The sequence below is a fragment of the Podarcis melisellensis genome (assembly GCF_964234715.1).
Source record: "Podarcis melisellensis genome assembly, chromosome: 10".
NCBI classification, from domain to species: domain Eukaryota; kingdom Metazoa; phylum Chordata; class Lepidosauria; order Squamata; family Lacertidae; genus Podarcis; species Podarcis melisellensis.
In genome coordinates, this window is record NC_138542.1 from 67,017,447 (window position 1) to 67,036,998 (window position 19,552).

The 19,552-nt window shown below is 45.6% G+C and overlaps 1 protein-coding gene across 1 annotated transcript; it reads left to right on the plus strand.

Annotated features, from left to right (window-relative positions):
* Positions 1-816: 816 nt before the first annotated feature.
* Positions 817-19,131, plus strand: KIN (Kin17 DNA and RNA binding protein). The gene is made up of 14 exons (XM_081927315.1): positions 817-978; positions 3,758-3,852; positions 4,471-4,514; positions 4,615-4,737; positions 6,403-6,584; positions 7,322-7,370; positions 7,502-7,559; positions 9,323-9,449; positions 10,800-10,850; positions 12,309-12,377; positions 14,675-14,774; positions 16,168-16,268; positions 17,661-17,752; positions 18,758-19,131. The coding sequence occupies exons 1-13, from the start codon at positions 865-867 to the stop codon at positions 17,721-17,723; spliced, it is 1,176 nt and encodes a 391-aa protein (XP_081783441.1). The 5' UTR covers positions 817-864; the 3' UTR covers positions 17,724-17,752; positions 18,758-19,131.
* Positions 19,132-19,552: the final 421 nt, after the last annotated feature.

A 19,552-nucleotide genomic window follows, 5' to 3' on the forward strand; every position in this document is an offset into this window, starting at 1 on the left:
ACACCAAAACCTGCATTCCTGTACCCGTGAAAATCTACGAAAGCATATATATATATATATATATATATATATATATATATAGAGTTGACAGCTATATATTTTATATATATAAAATAGCTGTCAACTTTTCCCTTTTCTTGCGAGGAATCCTATTCGGAATAAGGGAATTTCCCTTAAAAAAGAGAAACGTTGACAGCTATGAGATATATGTCTATATATAGAGAGACTAAAAAAATTTGATAGATATGTCTATATAGATATCCAGACTGCACATCTATAGATCTAGTGTATTTAATATAAAATTTAATATAATATTAAATTTAATATAATATAAAAATATTTCACATCTATATCTAATCTATGATATATATATATGTGTGTGTATATGAAAGATATGTGGATTAAATACATTTGATAGATATATAGATCAGCTGTTTGCCACTTCTTTTAACAAAAAGAGAGAGGGATAATTCTAAGAATTGCTTTAACAGTGCCAACTGAGGCGTATCAAGGCCAGGCCCTATTGAAACCCCTCTATTCCAACGGGTCTGCTCTGAGTGTGACTGTGCGTCACCCAATAACAATTATATATAAAAAACCCGCCTGCTACCATAGTGTTTAAGAAACCGCATCTGCTTCCTCTGCAGCAAGTGTTGGCGTCCTTCTTGCTGCAGCCGCCCTTATGTCCAAATTTGGAACCGGAAGTCAGCGTCTGTCTACTCCTCTACACTTTCCGTCTCCCCCGTTCTATGGGAATGAGGATTGGTCGTCACTTCCGCTTCCGGCCCTTCCTAAGGGGGAAAGAACCCGGAAGCGGCTCTGATTGTTGTTTGCTTGCTCCTCTGTCGCTCCGCCGCCGCCGCCATGGGGAAGACGGACTTCCTGAGCCCCAAGGCCATCGCCAACCGCATCAAGTCGAAGGGGCTTCAGAAGCTGCGCTGGTACTGCCAGATGTGCCAGAAGCAGTGCCGGGATGAGGTGAGAGAGGAAGGGGTTTTTGGGGAGGGGGGTGTTGTGTGGAAGGGTGCCCAGTAGAGCCTCCAGAGCCAGGCGCAGCATACCTGTTTCGTGTTGTATCACCATTGCCATTATTATTATTATTATTATTATTATTATTATTATTATTTACAGTCCTTTGCCAAATACCCCAGGGCAGAAAAAAAAAATACAGAGCGAGAACTCAAAATACAGTGATACCTCAGGTTATGGATGCTTCAGGTTACAGACTCCGCTAACCCAGAAATATTACCTCGGGTTAAGAACTTTGCTTAAGGATGAGAACAGAAATTGTGCGGCGGCAGCGGGAGGCCCCATTAGCTAAAGTGGTGCCTCAGGTTAAGAACAGTTTCAGGTTAAGAACGGATGTCCAGAATGAATTAAGTACGTAACCAGAGGTACCACTGTACATAACAAAAGCAGAAACAAAAACAAAGCATTAATATCCCCGTTGTTGTCGTTTAGTCGTGTCCGACTCTTTGTGACCCCCTGGACCAGAGCACGCCAGGTCCTCCTGTCTTCCACTGCCTCCCGCAGTTTGGTCAAACTCATGTTCATAGCTTTGAGAACACTGTCCAACCATCTCGTCCTCTGTTGTCCCCTTCTCCTTGTGCCCTCCATCTTTCCCATCATCGGGGTCTTTTCCAGGGAGTCTTCTCTTCTCATGAGGTGGCCAAAGTCTTGGAGCCTCAGCTTCAGGATCTGACCTTCCAGTGAGCACTCAGGGCTGATTTCCTTCAGAATGGAGAGGTTTGATCTTCTTGCAGTCCATGGGACTCTCAAGAGTCTCCTCCAGCACCATAATTCAAAAGCATCAATTCTTCAGCGATCAGCCTTCTTTATGGTCCAGCTCTCACTTCCATACATCACTAATGGGAGAACCATAGCTTTAACTATACGGACCTTTGTTGGCAAGGTGATGTCTCTGCTTTTGAAAATGTTATTATTATTTGTCAGGGGTTCAGAAAGAGAGACACAGGAGGGGGAGCAAATGGAGAGTGAGGAGGAGGAGTACGAAGGGGGAGCAGGCAGTGACAGCGGCCAGAGTCACTCCACAAGTCTCTCTAGCGAATCGGAGGACTCACAGAAGGGAGCGCCCATGGCCAGAGCGAGGGGGGTTCCAGGGGGGAAGCCCCAGGAGGGAGGGGCCAGCGGGGAGTCCCTGAGCAGCAGTTGGAGATCAGGACCAGCTTCCCCACCAGAGCGCAGTGGGGAGGGGGAGTCCCAGGAGTCGGGACCAATGCTCTCACCACCAGCGGGAGGAGAGGAGTCAGGTTTGGCAACGCCCACATCAGGAAGCGGGGAAACGGTCAGAAGGAAGGTTACCGGCTGGGCGCGCGCGCCAAGTTCAAATGTAGAGGCGAGCTGCACAGCAGGGAGTCCGGACAAGGAGCCAGGTCCTAAAGCCCGCCGGAAGGAAGGGCGAGATTCAGGGGGGTCAGCGTCAGAGGAATCCAGGAAGGAAGTACCACCAGAGGGCAGAAGGACCCAGCGAAGGAAAGAGCAGCGCAGGAGGTGGAGCCGGGCTAGAATCTTAAACTGGTGTGGGGTCAGCAGTGAGTCAGAGGGGACTTAGCCGATCTAGCGTCAAGACGTGGGTCTGCGCGCCCAAAGCTTGGAAATGGAAACTAAACTTCAATAAAGACTTTTGTATATAACATCCAATGGGCGTCGGTCCTCTGTGAGCTGGGACCGAGAGGCAGTCCTGACATTATTATTTTATTTGCCCCCCTTTGCCCGAATATCTCAGGACGGTTCACAACAGAAAAAAAGAAAATACAAAGCGTGAACGCAAAATACATAACAATAGCAGAAACGAAAACAAAGCATTCATATCCCCACCCACCCACAAACATTTGCAAAGCCTCAGAATTCAAAAAGCATCTGGCCGACAGGCAAAGCTTCGCAGGTATGTTGCCCCTGCACATGGGGGCTCTGCTTGACATTAATGGCTCATCACCTTTGCAAGAAAGGACTCTTGTGTATCTTTTGGAGTTGTTCTCAAGTAAGATATGCTTTGGAAATCCGCTCAGGTTAAATATCTCTGATAATTTACGATATCGTGCACCCTTGGAACTTATAACATTACGGCCTTTGGCTAATGAAATAACCTACGGCCATTTAAACTGTATCTGTGAAGGCAGAGGTTATTGTTTTTGTTACTATAGTGTGTATTTTTGTGTCTTACATTGTAAACTACCCTGTGATATTTGGATGAAGGGCAGTATAGAACTTTAATAAATATGCTATAATAATGACATCCTGTGAACCGCCCTGAGACCCCCAAGTTTAGGGTGGTATATAAATTCAATTACAGTGGTACCTCAGGTTACATACACTTCAGGTTACATATGCTTCAGGTTACAGACTCTGCTAACCCAAAAATAGTGCTTCAGGTTAAGAACTTTGCTTCAGGATGAGAACAGAAATCGTGCTCCGGTGGCGCGGCGGCAGCAGGAGGCCCCGATAGCTAAAGTGGTGCTTCAGGTTAAGAACAGTTTCAGATTAAGTACGGACCTCTGGAACGAATTAAGTACTTAACCCGAGGTACCACTGTACTGTAGTAGTAGTAATAGTAGGAATAACAACATAAAATATTTGTGTCTGGGTACTTAAGCCGTAAGCAACGTCCTTCCGGAAAATGATCAAGGAAAAAGCTTCACACATTTTGCATTTCCACCTAAAGTTTTATTGTGGGGTTTTTTAATGCGGGTTGCTTGTCATCTCTGAGTACAACCCTCTTATTACATTTCCCTCCTAGAATGGGTTTAAATGTCATTGCATGTCAGAATCTCACCAGCGACAGCTGCTGCTGGCGTCTGAAGATCCTCAGCAATTCATGGATTATTTTTCAGAGTGAGTTTGGCCAAAATATTGGCACTGTTTTTACTGCTGTTTGTTAATTATTGTTGTATATTATAATCATACAAAGGCATATCATGGAATTCAGTGCGATACTAGGGAAATCATTTGGTCAGTGCATGTTTTTCAGCTTGCCTCACAGAATAATTTCCCACCTTTACTTTTCCTGCATGGTGTTCTGTTCTGCAATTTTTTGTAGATTTGACCTGTTTCCATAATCTTTTAAAACACTTTCTAGAAAAAGAAAAACCTCTTAGATACCAGGACAAAAAACAATTAAGCAAGCAACACAACCTTTTCAGTGTGGTGATTTGCACATACAAAGAACTTTCAATATGTGGATGGTTGTTGAATGAGACTGGAGCATAGTGGAGGCTTCCCCCATGGGGAATTGATCTATCCTTATGTGATTGGGACCAAGTAATCTTCCTGTTCATGTGCCAGAATTTCAGTATAATGAAGAGATCAAAGTCGCATCCTGCCTCTTGCCTAGGAAGAGTTCTGTGTTACTCAGAAGCTAGCATACTTGCACACAAATGAAAGCACTTATCTTCATATCTAATTTTGGTCAGACATTGATTTGCTGCAATTGTCCCTTTTATATTTCCCTAGGGAATTCCGGAATGATTTCTTAGAACTTCTCAGAAGACGATTTGGTAAATCACTTGGCTGGAACAGAACCACATTTCTTAAAATTCAGAATGCTTTCTATCTAACTTCAGACCTGTTATTAAGAGCATTTTTTTCCCCTTCTAGGAACAAAGAGGGTCCACAATAATATAGTATATAATGAATATATTAGTCACCGAGAACACATCCATATGAATGCTACCCAGTGGGAAACTCTGACGGATTTTACCAAGTGGCTAGGGAGAGAAGGTAATTCTGTCTTCTGTTTGTGAATGGATGGCTTCCAAAAAGGAAACCAAGAAACATCTAGGAATTCCGGTGTTGAAAATGTCTGAGAGCATTATCTTGCTGTTGTGAATTATTCTATCTTTCATTTAGTTGTTCCAAATTCATCTAATCCAAAGGGACAGTGTCGTATAATAGATAGTTGGGCACAGGCTTAATCTTTCTTTTTTTAAAAAAAGCAGCAACAAGTTACTAGTACTTAATGATTGTGACAGAATGTTTGAAAGTATGCAAGTAATAGCCTAGCCATTACGATGGGTCTCAAGCCCTCAATGAGTTAGGGATTTCCCCCACATGCAAATACAGTGGTACCTCTACTTACATTCACCTCCAGTTACGTATCCTTCGGGATACGTACACGGCAAACCCAGAAGTATTATTCCGGGTTGCACCACGTGTGCATGAGCAGAAGCGCTCTATCACCGCACACACATGTGCAGAATGGTCCCTCCAGTTGCGGAAACCTCAGGATCCGACTGGAGCTCCGGAATGGATCCTGTCCGCAACCAGAGGTACCACTGTACAGTCTGGTGGATTGAGCAGATGAGACCAATAGTGGGTCCAGCAGTCAAGAAGGCGGTTTCTGCACATGTTGTAGAAGGAAGCGAGGGGCAGATGGGGCTCATCAACCTGGGAAAGTAGCCCATCTAGGATCCTAAACCTCCACTGCCTTGTGAAATACCTTCAAGAGAAGTAAATCTACACAAATCTGGAGCAGAGTCCCTAAGACGGTTGGATAGCGCCTTGTATCCTTCCTTCTGGCAACTCCTGCAGCCAAGCTGGTGCCAAATGTCTTGCTCTGCTTTCCTTTGGACTACACCAGCAAGGCCAAGAGGTCTTGTCGTCTGGGCAGCTCAGGACCTCCAGACACACTGCCCAGGCTTGTGCCCTGGGGAGGTCACTTCGGTGCTTCTAACACAGTGGTTTGACTTCACACCGTTTGACTCTCTCTAGACAGATGGATTCCTAACCCTTGAAGGTTGGGCAGTGCTAGCTTGGGATGATGGGATCTGTAGTCCAAAACTCCAGGAGGGTGCCATGTTTGTGAAGTCTGGTGCATACACTTGTAACCATCTTACAGTGCAGATGGCCAGGTATGGGAGAAGAGGGAATTGATTTGCAGCTGAAAGAAGGGTTATGGGCCCTCTCTTGGGTTTGTAACTGGGAAGAGATTTGAACTGAGGTTTTTGGCTCATTCCCTTATTTCCCAATACAGTGGTACCTCAGGTTACATACACTTCAGGTTACAGACTTCGCTAACCCAGAAATAGTACCTCGGGTTAAAGAACTTGGCTTCAGGATGAGAACAGAAATGTGCTCCGGAGGCGCAGCGGCACATTTCCGTTAGCTAAAGTGGTGCTTCAGGTTAAGAACAGTTTCAGGTTAAGAACGGACCTCCGGAACAAATTAAGTACTTAACCCGAGGTACCACTGTACAGTACCCCAGTTCTCTTTAATACAGCAACAGAGATCTGATAGCTTGTCATGCCACAACATCAACCTGTGACTAATTTTGTATTGACTGAAAAAGAGTGCGGAGGACACCCAAATCTCAATTCCTGGACGTGCATTCCCGTTTCTTGTTTCTGTAACGGCCATAACCATTCTCTTGCTTTGTGTGTTCTTAAGGCTTCTGCAAAGTGGACGAAACTCCCAAAGGCTGGTACATCCAGTATATCGACCGAGACCCCGAGACGATCCGTAGGCAGCAAGAACAGGAGAAGAAAAAGAAACAGGACCTGGATGATGAAGAGAAAACGGCCCGATTCATTGAAGAACAAGTCCGGAGAGGCTTGGAGGGGAAAGAGCAGGTCCGCAAAGGTCTTTTCCATCAGATTCGAAGTGCAAAGGTCATTGGGTGTAACTAGAATGCCCAAGGAAGTTGGTGCAGAAGGGGCGGAGCTATTTTGCTAGCTTCCTAGCATAGATGGGTCTTCTTGTTTACCAGTAAGCAGCAGGAGTTGGCGTGGTGCAAACATTTCAGCAGGGGCACCAGCTTGGCTCTGTCAGTGCATCTGCAGCACATCAACCTGTCCGCTGCTTTGCCTTCCTCTCTCTTGGTAAGCAACAGTGACCCAGCTGCTGGGAGGGCAAGGCAGCCACAAGGCCGGTGAACTGCAGACACACTGCTAGAGCCAATCTAGTGCTCCTGACGGTGCCTTTGCACCTTGCTGACCTGCCCGCCACCTCCCTGCTCCCCTTCCCGATAAGCAACAGCGACCCACGTGCTGGGAAGCTAGCATAGTTGCTCTGCTCCACTGGCAAGTGGTTCCTGCGTTGGTGGCAACACCCACCATCATCCCTGTCTTCCTTTCTTTGATTCCCAGTGCGTCCCTGACCTGTGACTTTCCCTCCTGCAGATCTTGCCACTTTCATCTGTCCAAAAGCCGCCTGTTCTCTAAAAGGGCTCCACTTGGTTCATAGAGTCTTCCTTAAATTCCCTCCTTCATCTTCGGTCACTGTTAAGTTTAAACTCCCAGAACTGCTCTGGCTTGTGTTTGTCAGTGGTGTGCTCAAGCTCTGAAGTTGCTCTGTTATCCTCTTGCAGGGAGAACCAGTCTACACAGAACTGAACCGAGAAAACGAGGAGGAGAAAGGTAAATGGATATGGAACCCTGTGATCTCCCCAGGCAAGGCTTTTGCGGGAACCAATTGGCAAGCCTGAGATTGAACTCATTGTCTGGAGAGCATGAACTAAGAGGGAACGTCTTTTTTCCTTTTATTTCAGTGGTCTTTAATTTGTGCAAAGGAGCAAGCACTTCAACAGCGTCTCATTCCAAAACCAGGTCAGTGTGTTTCCAGTCTGCATCTTTTGTTTCTCATCTGCCCTTATTCGGACGGTGAATATTTTGTTCCACGGGGTGCCCCCCCATTACCTGACTTTTCTGCCTCTCCCTTCCCACCTCAGAGAAAGGAGAACAACCTTGGGGATTGTACTCCAAGCCTGGGAGTTGTTTCCCAGCATGGCAATCTTGCCAGCTTCTGCTTTCCTTTGAAAAATCTAGAACCTGGGTCAGCGTTGGAGGGGTGGAATTTCAAGACATCTCCTTTCCATCTCCCTGACTCTTTCCATAACTTCATTTCATGTCCCTGTGGGCTCTTAACACCCTCCTATCTAAACCCAGTTGCACCATCAATAACCTTCGTTTTCTGATCCTTGACCAGAAATGGAAGGGATGGTTTGAAAATACAGGGAGAAATTCAGCATCTTGCACTTGTGATCATTCAGCCCTGCTTGCGCCGGCAAAAGCTCTTGTATTGCTTCCTACTGCTACGTCTGTTGAATCCAGGCCATAGAATTGTATCCAGTGCTAGCCATACTCAGGGTAGTCCAATTGAATTACAGTGGTACCTCGGGTTATATACGCTTCATTGTTACATACGCTTCAGGTTACAGACTCCGCTAACCCAGAAATAGTGCTTCAGGCTAAGAACTGCTTCAGGATGAGAAGAGAAATCGTGCTCCGGCGGCACAGCAGCGGGAGGCCCCATTAGCGAAAGTGGTGCTTCAGGTTAAGAACAGTTTCAGGTTAAGAACGGACCTCTGGAATGAATTAAGTACTTAACCTGAGATACTACTGTAATGGGAATACCTCTGGATACCTCTGGTACCTCTGGATGTGAACGGGATCCGTTCCGGAGCCCCGTTCGCATCCTGAGCAAAACGCAACCTGCATCTGCGCGTGTGTGGGTAGTGAAACCCGGAAGTAACCCATTTCGTTACTTCTGGGTCACCGCGAAGCGCAACCTGAAAACACTCAACCTGAAGCGACTTTAACCCAAGCTATGACTGTACCTAAGGGACGTGGGTGGCCCTGTGGGTTAAACCACAGAACCTAGGACTTGCTGATCAGAAGGTCGGCGGTTCAAACCCCCGCGACGGGGTGAGCTCCCGTTGCTCGGTCCCTGCTCCTGCCAACCTAGCAGTTCGAAAGCACGTCAAAGTGCAAGTAGATAAATAGGTACCACTCCAGCGGGAAGGTAAAACGGTGTTTCCGTGCACTGCTCTGCTTAGCCAGAAACGGCTTAGTCATGCTGGCCACATGACCTGGAAGCTGTATGCCGGCTCCCTTGGCCAATAAAGCGAGATGAGCGCCGCAACCCCAGAGTCATCTGCGACTGGACCTAATGGTCAGGGGTCCCTTTACCCTTTGCCTTTATGACTGTACCTAACATAGGCTCATTGATACCAGTAGGTCTGAGTAGAATTCCATTGAATTCAACCCTTATTCACTTGGGAACGGAATAAACGGAGCAATATAGGCAGAGGTACAGAGCAGCATTTAATGTCTGAGCACAGGACTTGAGTTTCTTAGTGGCAGTGGGATTGGCACTCTGCTCGGCCAATCAAGCTGCTTCTTGAAGGGGGGTGGAGAGGGGCCCTTGCAGCCCCTGTTAAGTGTTATGTTTCTCTGAGAAAGTTTGCAGTCTCAGGCTGCAGGCCTAGCCCCGCTTACCTGAGAGTAAGCCCTGTTGAATTCACTAGGACTTCGCTTCTGAGTAGACAGGGGTTAGGTTTGCATTGTTCGTCTGCGTTCTCTTTTTTCAGCGCGCTTGGATCCAGTGCATTGAAGGAGGCGGGAGCAGCACCCACAGTGAAGCGGAAAGAAACACCTCAGAATTCAGAGAAGGAGAAGAAGAAGAAGAAGAAAACAGCCCTCGACGAGATCATGGAGGTGCAGTGAGATGAAATTTGCAGAATTAAGTTGCAAATGTGAAAGGGAAAAAAAAGGGAACAAAGCATGGAGATCTGCAAGAAACATAAAGCAGCCATGCGGGGTTAAGATTTCCATCTGAATAGGTTGAAAAAGTAAGAGGTTTACACTTCACACTAATCCGTATCATGGCTTAGCACCAACCTGTGAATTTCTAGAAAGGAGATTACAAAATGCTTTGCATTTTCCTACTGCATTTTGTTGAGCTATGGTTTGGTGCATCGTTCAAATTTGGGCTTCTGGTTTCGCCCTCTTGGACAAACCACAACCTATAAACGTTATGGCGGACCTAGATGGCAGCCCATCGTTGGTCTGGAGAGAGCTAACCAGGAAGAGCAAAGCAATCCCCATCTCCTCTCCCAGAGCCCATTAATTCATGCTTCTCACTATAATAAGAAGCCCCCTTTCTCAAAAACATCTCTCTTTGCACCTTGAGTAAAATGTGATAGAGCCACCAGGGGCATTGCTGTCTGGGAAAGTGTATGGAAAATATATTCCAGACAATAGTTGTTTTTTTAAAGTTCAGATTCTCACGGTTGAAATGTTGAGGGGTGGGCTGGGGGAAGCATATCCCTATCAAGTGGGGTGTGGTCGCATGTTGTTGGTGATACCTCTCTGGAAGTCATAAAATTCATTCTTTGGGGGCTGGTTAATGCCCATGTGATTCTGGACAAATCGAAACAACAGAGCATGTGCTTTGGCTCCAGTGCCTATATTATAGAGACATTTGTATTAGCCTCATCTCCCCACTACTCCATAAGTACCCAGGGCTCATAGGACAATTCTATATTCCCCTGCTGCTTTCAGATACCAACCCTGCTACAACATATAATGTTGCCAGATTCTTCATAGCAGCGCTCAAAATTCGTCGGATGATGACCTGTGCCACAAACTGGATTTACTGAACACTCATATCAGAGTGCTTTGTAAATTGATAGCCATAGGCTTTTATATACTAACCTTTTATGCTCTTCGACATCTGTTTAATGCTCTTTTTTTAAAATACATTTTTATTAATTTTAGCATACAAATTATAAAACGTACCACACAAATTACGACATCTGTTTAATGCTCTTAACCTTTCTTATAGATTCTTTTAGCTGCTTTTAGAGTCTTATAGGTTTTGTATATATACCTTCTGTTTTAATAATTTTAGCTTTCCAAAACGTTTTACAGATTTTAAATGTTTGCAAGCCCCCCTCCCACTTATGCTGATCTATGACCGTAATAAAGATGGAAGCAACACACTTTAAATATCATCCTTCCTTTGATCTTAAATTTGAACCAGTTCTGTGTCCTTTCCTCTCTTAGTTTGAGGAAGAGAAGAAGAAATCTTCCCGGACAGACCATTGGCTGCAGCCTGTAAGTATCCAAAAGGGGACCTGGACCCTATCATTCAGCGTGCAAGCTGCATTTTCACTTTCAGGCTGCTTCCATCCAAACAATACTCTGTGATGGAATAGAGGATTGATTTGCTCACGTGCCGGTTTTGTGTCTGGACCAAACGATGTGGAGTATTGGAAGGGTAGCACTTTATTTTTAATCTGGGTTCAGAATGAATTTTTAAAACTCCACTTTCAAGCCCCATCTGCACGCTGCATTTAAAGTAGTATGATGCCACTTTAAAGAGTCACGGCTTTCTTCAAAGAATGCTGGGAAGTGTAGTTCTTTGAGGGTGCTGGGAGTGCTAGTTTTCTGTGTGCATTAGGGAAGGGTGGACAATGGGACAAGGCCAGAGCAGCTGTGACCGCAGTCTGTGGCACAACGGTTAACCAAATAAACAGGGCCTCTGGGTTGCAGCCAAGGTCCTCACAGGCAGCATCTGCTGAGATCCATGAGAAATGAAAGGAGAGCAACCTACCTGAATGTATTTTGTCCTTTTTTAATCTCTCCACCCCCCCCCCATGAATCAGATGAATTTGTTTTAATTTGTAATTTGAATTGAACAAATGAGAAAAATTGCATGTGGTGGTAATATGAAGGGATTGAATAATGCTTTTGTTTTTATTTTTTTGCATAAATTTTGTTAGGTTTTTCTGTTTTACATTTTAGGATATTCATTTGAACAACCTTAAAATACCAATGACTTCCCTTCTCCTTCCATGGTTCAATTTGCATACCGTAGATCCCTGCATATTTTACATAAACGAAACCATTCAGTATTCCACTTTTAGGGACGCAGGTGGCGCTGTGGGTTAAACCACAGAGCCTAGGGCTTGCCGATCAGAAGGTCGGCGGCTCGAATCCCTGCAACGGGGTGAGCTCCCGTTGCTCGGTCCCTGCTCCTGCCAACCTAGCAGTTCGAAAGCACATCAAGTGCAAGTAGATAAATAGGTACCACTCCAGTGGGAAGGTAAACGGCGTTTCCGTGCGCTGCTCTGGTTTGCCAGAAGCGGCTCAGTCATGTTGGCCATATGACCCGGAAGCTGTACGCCGGCTCCCTCGGCCAGTAAAGCGAGATGAGTGCCGCAACCCCAGAGTCGTCCACGACTGGACCTAATGGTCAGGGGTCCCTTTACCTTTATTCCACTTTTACATCCATCAAAACTTATTTACACTGTTGAATTTATCTTAATTCTGCCAACGTTTTCAAATGTATACAGTTTTCACCCATATATTCATTAATCATTCTCCAATCTTCTTTAAACGTATATTCTTCTTGTTCTCTTATCCTATGTATTAAATCTGCAATCTGCGTATATTCCGTCAGTTTAAGTTGCCATTCTTCTTTAGTTGGGACCTCACTCGTTTTCCATTTTGGGGCTAAGGAAACATGGGCCGCAGTAGTGGCATACGCCAATACCCTTCTCTCTTCTCCAGGAAATTGTGGTCAAAATTATAACGAAGAAACTGGGTGAGAAATACCACAAAAAGAAGGCAATTGTCAAGGTGAGCCCGCTGGCCTTTTATGTGTCAGCAAACATGTTTGTTATGGCTGAGAGGGGAGGTATTTGGCGTGGTTGAAGCAGCTGTGTTGCAGGGCTCAGGGTTTTCCCAGACACTGCTCTGCATCCTCACTGGGCTGCTGTGACATTAGGCAGGCATGGGGAACCTGTGCCCCCCCCCAAATGTTGCTGCCATCATTCCTGGCCAAGGAAATCAGTCTCTTAAACTTAAGCCAATAAAAAGTACCGTATTTTTCGCACCCGCTCACTGTTTTGGGTTCCCCTTTAGCCCCGTGCAGCCTTTCCCTCCCGGGAGAGGCTGCGTGGGGCTAAAGAATCCATAGCCCCGTGCAGCCTCTCCTTGCCGGGAGACGCTGCGCAGGGTTTTCCTGGCTTTACTGGGAGGTGGGGGGATTCACCCACCTCCCGCAAAACCGGCAGAAGCCGCACAACTCCTTTAAAGAGATCACGACTTCTCCTGGCTTTTCTGGGAGGTGGGAGAAGGTCCCTTCTCCCTCCTGTGGAAAAGCCCGCAAGAGCGCACGGAGCTTGTGTGCAGCTCTTGGGGGCTTTTCCCGCCTGCCTCCCCCCTGCATTCGCTCCATAGGACGCACACACATTTTCCCTTGCTTTTTAGGAGGGAAAAATTGCGTCCTATGGTGCGAAAAATATGGTATTGAATATCAATATACGTATCAAGGCTTTGAGATTAGACCACTGAAGAAGTCCGGAAAACTACTTTGGGAGTGTGCTACCTTCAAGCCCCTGTAAAAGGGCCCCATTGGGGGTGAACAGCGCCCTCTTGATGACTTGGACCGCCAGGGCGAAACAGGGCGAAACGCCGGCACCCTCTCGTCTACAACTTCATTAACATCCATCTACAACTTCACTAGCATCTCTCAGTATTGGGAACAACATCAAACTTCTCTTTTGTTGGTATCTTCATGAACTTACCTGAAAAGATAAAGAAAACAAAAGACTGAATTGAGCACTTGAAAAATCCATTGAAATCAGACATTATAAGTGCATCTTAGGTTGGGTAGTTCGTAAGTCTCTGTGGCTTTGCATAACGGTCTGTATTTTTCTCAGAAGATTGATAAAGAACGCATAATCATTTTGGTAATTATTGTGTGTATATTAGTCGCCAACGTGTTGCATGAGTTGTACTACTGATATCAGCAGCACAGGTTGCATTTTTCCAGCATTGTTCCTGGCCAGGCTGGGAGATGGAAGTCCAATAGCCCTGGGTGTGCTGCAGGTTCCACATTCATGAATCAGAGAGCCCTGGTAAAACCTGGCATTGGACCTGCGAGGGTTCATATCCAGTGCCTTTGGGAAAGCCAGGCGCCATGGAAAATTAAAGTGCCTTGGGAAAGTTGCACTGCTCAGTCCCAAGTTTCCCATCTGACATGGGAGATCCACCGTTCCGTTCACCCACCTCACCCTGGCAAGTGTTTCCTTGCCTCTAGAGCAGGCATGTCCAAAGTCTGGCGTGGGGGCCGTTTGGAGAGCAATGGAGAGGAAAGTGCTTTTAAGGAGAGAGGGAAGAAAAAGGGACACACACACACACACACTTCCTTTAACATTTATTTGCTAGTCAAACTTCATCAAGAGGTTTGTGCCAACTTGGTGTTATGTTCCTGTTCATATTTTTTGAACTTAAAAGTTGACAGACAACCTTTATTACCAATAATATGTAATATTCTTTACAATGTTCCTGACGTATATTTCAGCTTCCTGGATTTTTTTCCATCTGGCCTTCAGATACGAAAGGCAGAGTAATTTAACACCTGTTTAGATTTGTCATCCATGTGACGAAATGAAAATTAATGTCGTTTGCAATTAACTTTGCATAAAATAGTTAATTTGCATTTAATTCTAATGGTTCGAAGAACGTCAGGCAAAATGGTCGGCCCTCACGCACGTTCACTTCATCAAATCTGGCCCTCTTTGAAAAACGTTTGGACACCCCTGCTCTAGAGAATGGGCCTTTTCTGCACTGGCTTCCCATTTGTGGAATTCTCCTCCCAGAGATGCTCGCTTGGCGACATCACTACATGTCTTTAGGCACCTGGTGGAAACAATCCCCTTTACCCAGGCCTTTAGCCATAGCCCACTATATTTGTGTGAGGGGACTGTTATGATTATTTTATTATTATGCGGTGTATTATGCTTTTACTATTATGCTGTGTAAATTATGTTCTTGGTGTTCTACACTGCCCTGGGATCTTTGGTTAAAGGATGGTATATAAATTAAAATAATAATAATGATGATGATGATGATGTGCATTAATATTATAGGAAGTAATTGACAAATACACAGCAGTTGTCAAGGTGATTGACTCTGGGGATAAATTGAAGCTTGACCAAATACATCTGGAGACGGTGATCCCAGCACCAGGTAAGCCGTCTTGCCAGACCAATTAGAGAAGACTTTGCTGGATCAGGCCCATCTAGTACCAACCAGATGCCTATGGGAAGGTTTGAAAGCAGGATCTGAGCACAGTTTTTGCCTCCCAGGCTGCCTCTGGCACGGGAGATAGAGCCTGGCCAGAATACCTAGAAGCCACCAACTTGAGATTTCCATTTCCCATCCCCTAGACCAGGCTTCCTCAACCTCGGCCCTCCAGATGTTTTTGGCCTACAACTCCCATGATCCCTAGCTAGCCTAGACTCTTATTTCAGAACACCAATTTCCAGTTCCAAATTCAACAGTGGCCCAGTTCACACGACAGAATTATTGATTTAATTATTACTTTAGTAAAGAATAATACTATGGAGGTCATTATTTTTGCTTGTTATAGTATCTGTTGTGTTTTTATATTGTAAACTGCCCTGTGATCTTCCAATGAAGGGCAGTATAGAGATTTAATAAGAAATAAATAATAATAAATAGTTTAATAGTTCATCCTTGGTGATTGTGGCTGCCGGTAGCCTTGCAAAGATTTGACCCGCTTGCTTTTGACAACCGAAAGCCATGTAAACAGAACCTGAAATATCTCTTCATTTTTTATTTTAAAAAATCTAGTCCTCACAATTTCTTGGCAAATACTTAAAAACTGTATTTATGGAAGACAATCTTACTCGACTACGAGAGAAGAAGGTTGTTTATTTGTGATTGGCTGTGGTGGACTTTGTTTTCATGTGTGAGTGGGGTGGGTGGGTGTTTTTGAATCAGGTTAGCCATATTGATTCGTATGCTGTTGGTGGATTATTGTCGTTGTCTTGTTGGGCTGTGGATGTGATTAAGACAAAAAAAAATCCTTCCAGTAGCACCTTAAAAACCAACTAAGTTAGTTCTTGGTATGAGCTTTCGTGTGCATGCACACTTCTTCAGATATGAAAGCTCATGCCAAGAACTAACTTAGTTGGTCTTTAAGGTGCTACTGGAAGGATTTTTTTTTGTTTTGACTATGGCAGATCAACACGGCTACCTATCTGTAACTGGATGTGATTAAGGTGAGCCATTAAGGCGTCTTCTTCCATTTGTCCCCGTGTCAATTTCAGTTTATTGGTTAGTTTTTCTAATAAGGCTGTATCCCATACTAGTTGGTACCATTGGTCCATGTTTACTCCCGATCAAATCCCACCTTCTCAACCTCCCCAATGCCAGAAGGCAGCAATGAAATTGGGAGATAGAGCTCTGTGAGCTCAGGCGACAGAATAATGTTTTGCATGCAGAAGAATCCAGTTGCTAACCCCAGTGTCTGTGCATTCAGAAAAGACAGCGTTAAGTTAGGCTGACCCAGGGTTTCACTCGATCTAAAGCAGATTCACACGTGTTCATGTTTCAGGCAAAAAGGTGCTGGTTCTAAACGGGGGCTATAGAGGAAATGAAGCTACCTTAGAGAGCATCCATGAGAAAAAGTTTTCGGCTACGATACTCATTGAAACTGTAAGTATCTTTTCACCCCTGCTGTCTCATGGCGTGCTGTTTGGAACTTTAACAAGGCAGTCTTGTGCTTACTCAGAAGTAAGCCCCACTGTGTCCAGAGGGTCTTACTCCCAGGTAAATATTGCACAGGACTGCTGCCGAAACCTCGTTTTGGGTATTTTGGCACCATAAATGAAATATTAAAATATTCCCCAACCCAAAATGCACCCCCCCTTAGAATAGAGCTCTTGATCAATCTTCTCACTAATCCTGCATAACGCTTTGCCAAGTAAGTCTCAGTCTAACCTGTGCGTTTTTCCAAAGCTTGGCAAACTCCTAACATTTCAGCTTTTATTTACTTAAGATTTCTGTGTCATCAGTACTGTTTGTCTAATGGACGAAAGAATCTCTCTCCTTGCCTGTTTTTCTATCCTATTTTTCCTTTTCTGGTCACTTTAGTTTCATGAGCTTTCCTCTTGAGTAAACAGTGCAGTTTGGCAGGGAGGAGAGACTATGAAAAGAGCTCTTCTGGCTCAGACCAAATTCCCATCTAGCCTAGCATCCTATTCAGCATCATTAGCAACTGATCGCAAGGGTGGTATACTAACAGCCTTATCCGGCATTGTTTTTTTCTGATCCACTTTTAAAGCCGCCCAGGTCAGTGACCATCACCAAATTTTGTGGAGAAAAATTTCATAGTTCAGCCATCTGCTGCACGGAGAAGTATCGTATTTTTCGTCCCATAGGGCGCATCGCCCCATAGGACGCACCTAGTTTTTTGCGGGGGAAATAAAGAAAAAAAATTATTTCCCCCCCAGACGCGGGGCTGGCGCGGGGGAAGCTCGAGCTTCCCCCGACCCCAGCCCCCAGAACAGCCTGCTATCCGCAAGCCTAGGGAGCCCGGCGGGAATTCGCGCCGATCTCCCCAGGCTTGTGGAGAGCTGCGTGAAGCCTGGGCGCGCTCTTCAGCGCGCCCCGGGCTTCGGAATGCAGGCAGCTCTGCGAAGTCGCAGAGCTGCGCGAAGCCCTGGACTGCACGCCGGTCTCCCGAGGGTTGCGCAGAGCTTCCTGAAGCCTGGAGAGCGCACCGACCCCTCTCGCTCTCCAGGCTTCAGCGAAAGCCTGCACTCGCCCCATAGGACGCACACACATTTCCCCTTCATTTTTGGAGGGGAAAAAGTGAGTCCTATAGGGCGAAAAATACGGTATTTCTTCTTTGCCCTGAATCTCCCACTATTCACCTTCGCTTTCTCTATACCATGCAGAATATCATATCCTTCTCTCATTTCCCCCCTTACTCACCTTTTATCTTCAAATTAGGATGCCCCAAATGTCATAACATTTCCACATAAGCAGGTCCTTCTAGCAACTGCCTGACTGAAGGTTTTTCTTTTGCCTGACTTCCCTTCCCAGGGACCTCTGAAAGGACGTAAAGTTGAAGGCATCCCCTATGAAGACATTTCCAAGTTGGCCTGAGATGATTGGAAGAACAGACGGACTGGGAGGTACCCTACCTAAGGATTCCGTGATGCACTCAACTCCACTGTGTCGGAGTTTTACAACTTGTATTTAAAAAAACCCAGAATTTTATTATATTTTTATGTAATGAACCGATGATTTTTTTGTGCCTAAAATCCCTTCCATATCAAAATTCTGCAACAGTGTAGTATTTAATTTCAAATTGTCCAGTGTGTTTGATGCGAAGCAGTCATTCCGTTAAGCCAGCTCAGTTCGTGGCTAAGCCGAAACCCCATTTCATCCTCCCAGCTAAGGACGGTCTAGGAAAGAGGCAATTTTTGGTGCTGGCTCAGTCCTTACTTCAGTTTTTGTCATCTTCCCCCATCACTGCCCTAATGTGATTAACTTGGAGGAATCCGCTCCCAGGCAACCCTGTGTTAGTCAGATTATGGCAAAGAACACCCCATGGGAGAGTCTGCCTAGGATCCAAGGACAGTGGTACCTCGGTTTACGAACTTAATCTGTTCCTGAAGTCTGTTCTTAAACCAAATCCGTTCTTAAACGGAGGCGCGCTTTCCCAAATGAGACCTCCTGCCAGCAGTGCCCTTCCACTGTTCGGCTTCCGTTTGTAGACTGAGGTACAGTTCACAAACCGGAACACTACAGTGGTACCTCTGGTTGGGATCCGTTCCGGAGGCCCGATCGCAACATGAAAAGAGCGCAAGCTGCAGCGGCGCGTCTGCACATGCACGGTTTGCGATTCACTGCTTCTGCACATACGCATGATGTCATTTTGCGTGTCTGCGCAATCGGCGAAACCCGGAGGTAACCCTTTCTGGTACTTCCGGGTCGCCGCGGGACGTAACCTGAAAGAACATAACATGAAGCGGACGTAACATGGGGTATGACGGTACTTCCGGTTTTGCGGAGTTCGTAAACTGAATAGTTCGTAAACAGGGCTGTTCGTAAACCGAGGTAGCACTGTAGTTAAACACACGGGGTCCATGATTGTCGCCATTTCATGAGCTTTTACCTGATTTCCTTTTCTACAGCCCCTCCTCCTGCTGCAACATTGGCTCCTAAGCGGTCTCTCAGTTAGCTGTTTGGAGGTCTTGAGGAGTAGCTGGGGGAAATCCTCGAAAGCTCCCCCAGAAGGGGCACCCCATAGCCGTTTGGATCCTCTCGTCTGAACCCCAGCCCCATCCTTGGATGAAATGGGTGGTGTAACACCGGTGATGCAGACGTTTATTTTTGGGAAATGGGGAATACGGCAGACTATCTCCACACTGTTTTCTGCATCTAACCCTCCACCCTCCCTTCAAAATGCTCTTCCGTCACCTCCAGTAGTCTTGTAAAAAATGTATAATGACTTGTACAGTGGCTTTTTTTATTGCTGTTTAAAAATAAAGGAGAATATTTGACAGTGTGTCCTTTTTCCACAACGCATTCACAACGATGGGACCTCCTCAAGTTAAGAATATATATTTCCGCCTCAGCAGACGGTGTGAAATAATTGGGAGGTTTTCTTTCCAATAAGCAGCTGAGCAAGCCTAAATTTAATTTCAGAAAGAGGACCTGTGTTTACTCCCCACTAATTCAGTCCCCAAACTGCTCAGCATCCATAAGCCCCCCTAAAGCAAATGTTGCCCTGAGATGCTATTTGTGTACATGTGTCAGGTGTGGGAAGTGGGACACAGACACAGTTCAGAAACCTATCTGGGGACCTCTGGAAGTGTGGTACTCTCAGCAGGGAAACATACCTGTAGTGATTTAATGGATGTTTTAGTTTAGATTTGTAGCTAATACCGTGTGACTTCTGTCCCAGCTGCAGTGGTGGAAGCCCTGGA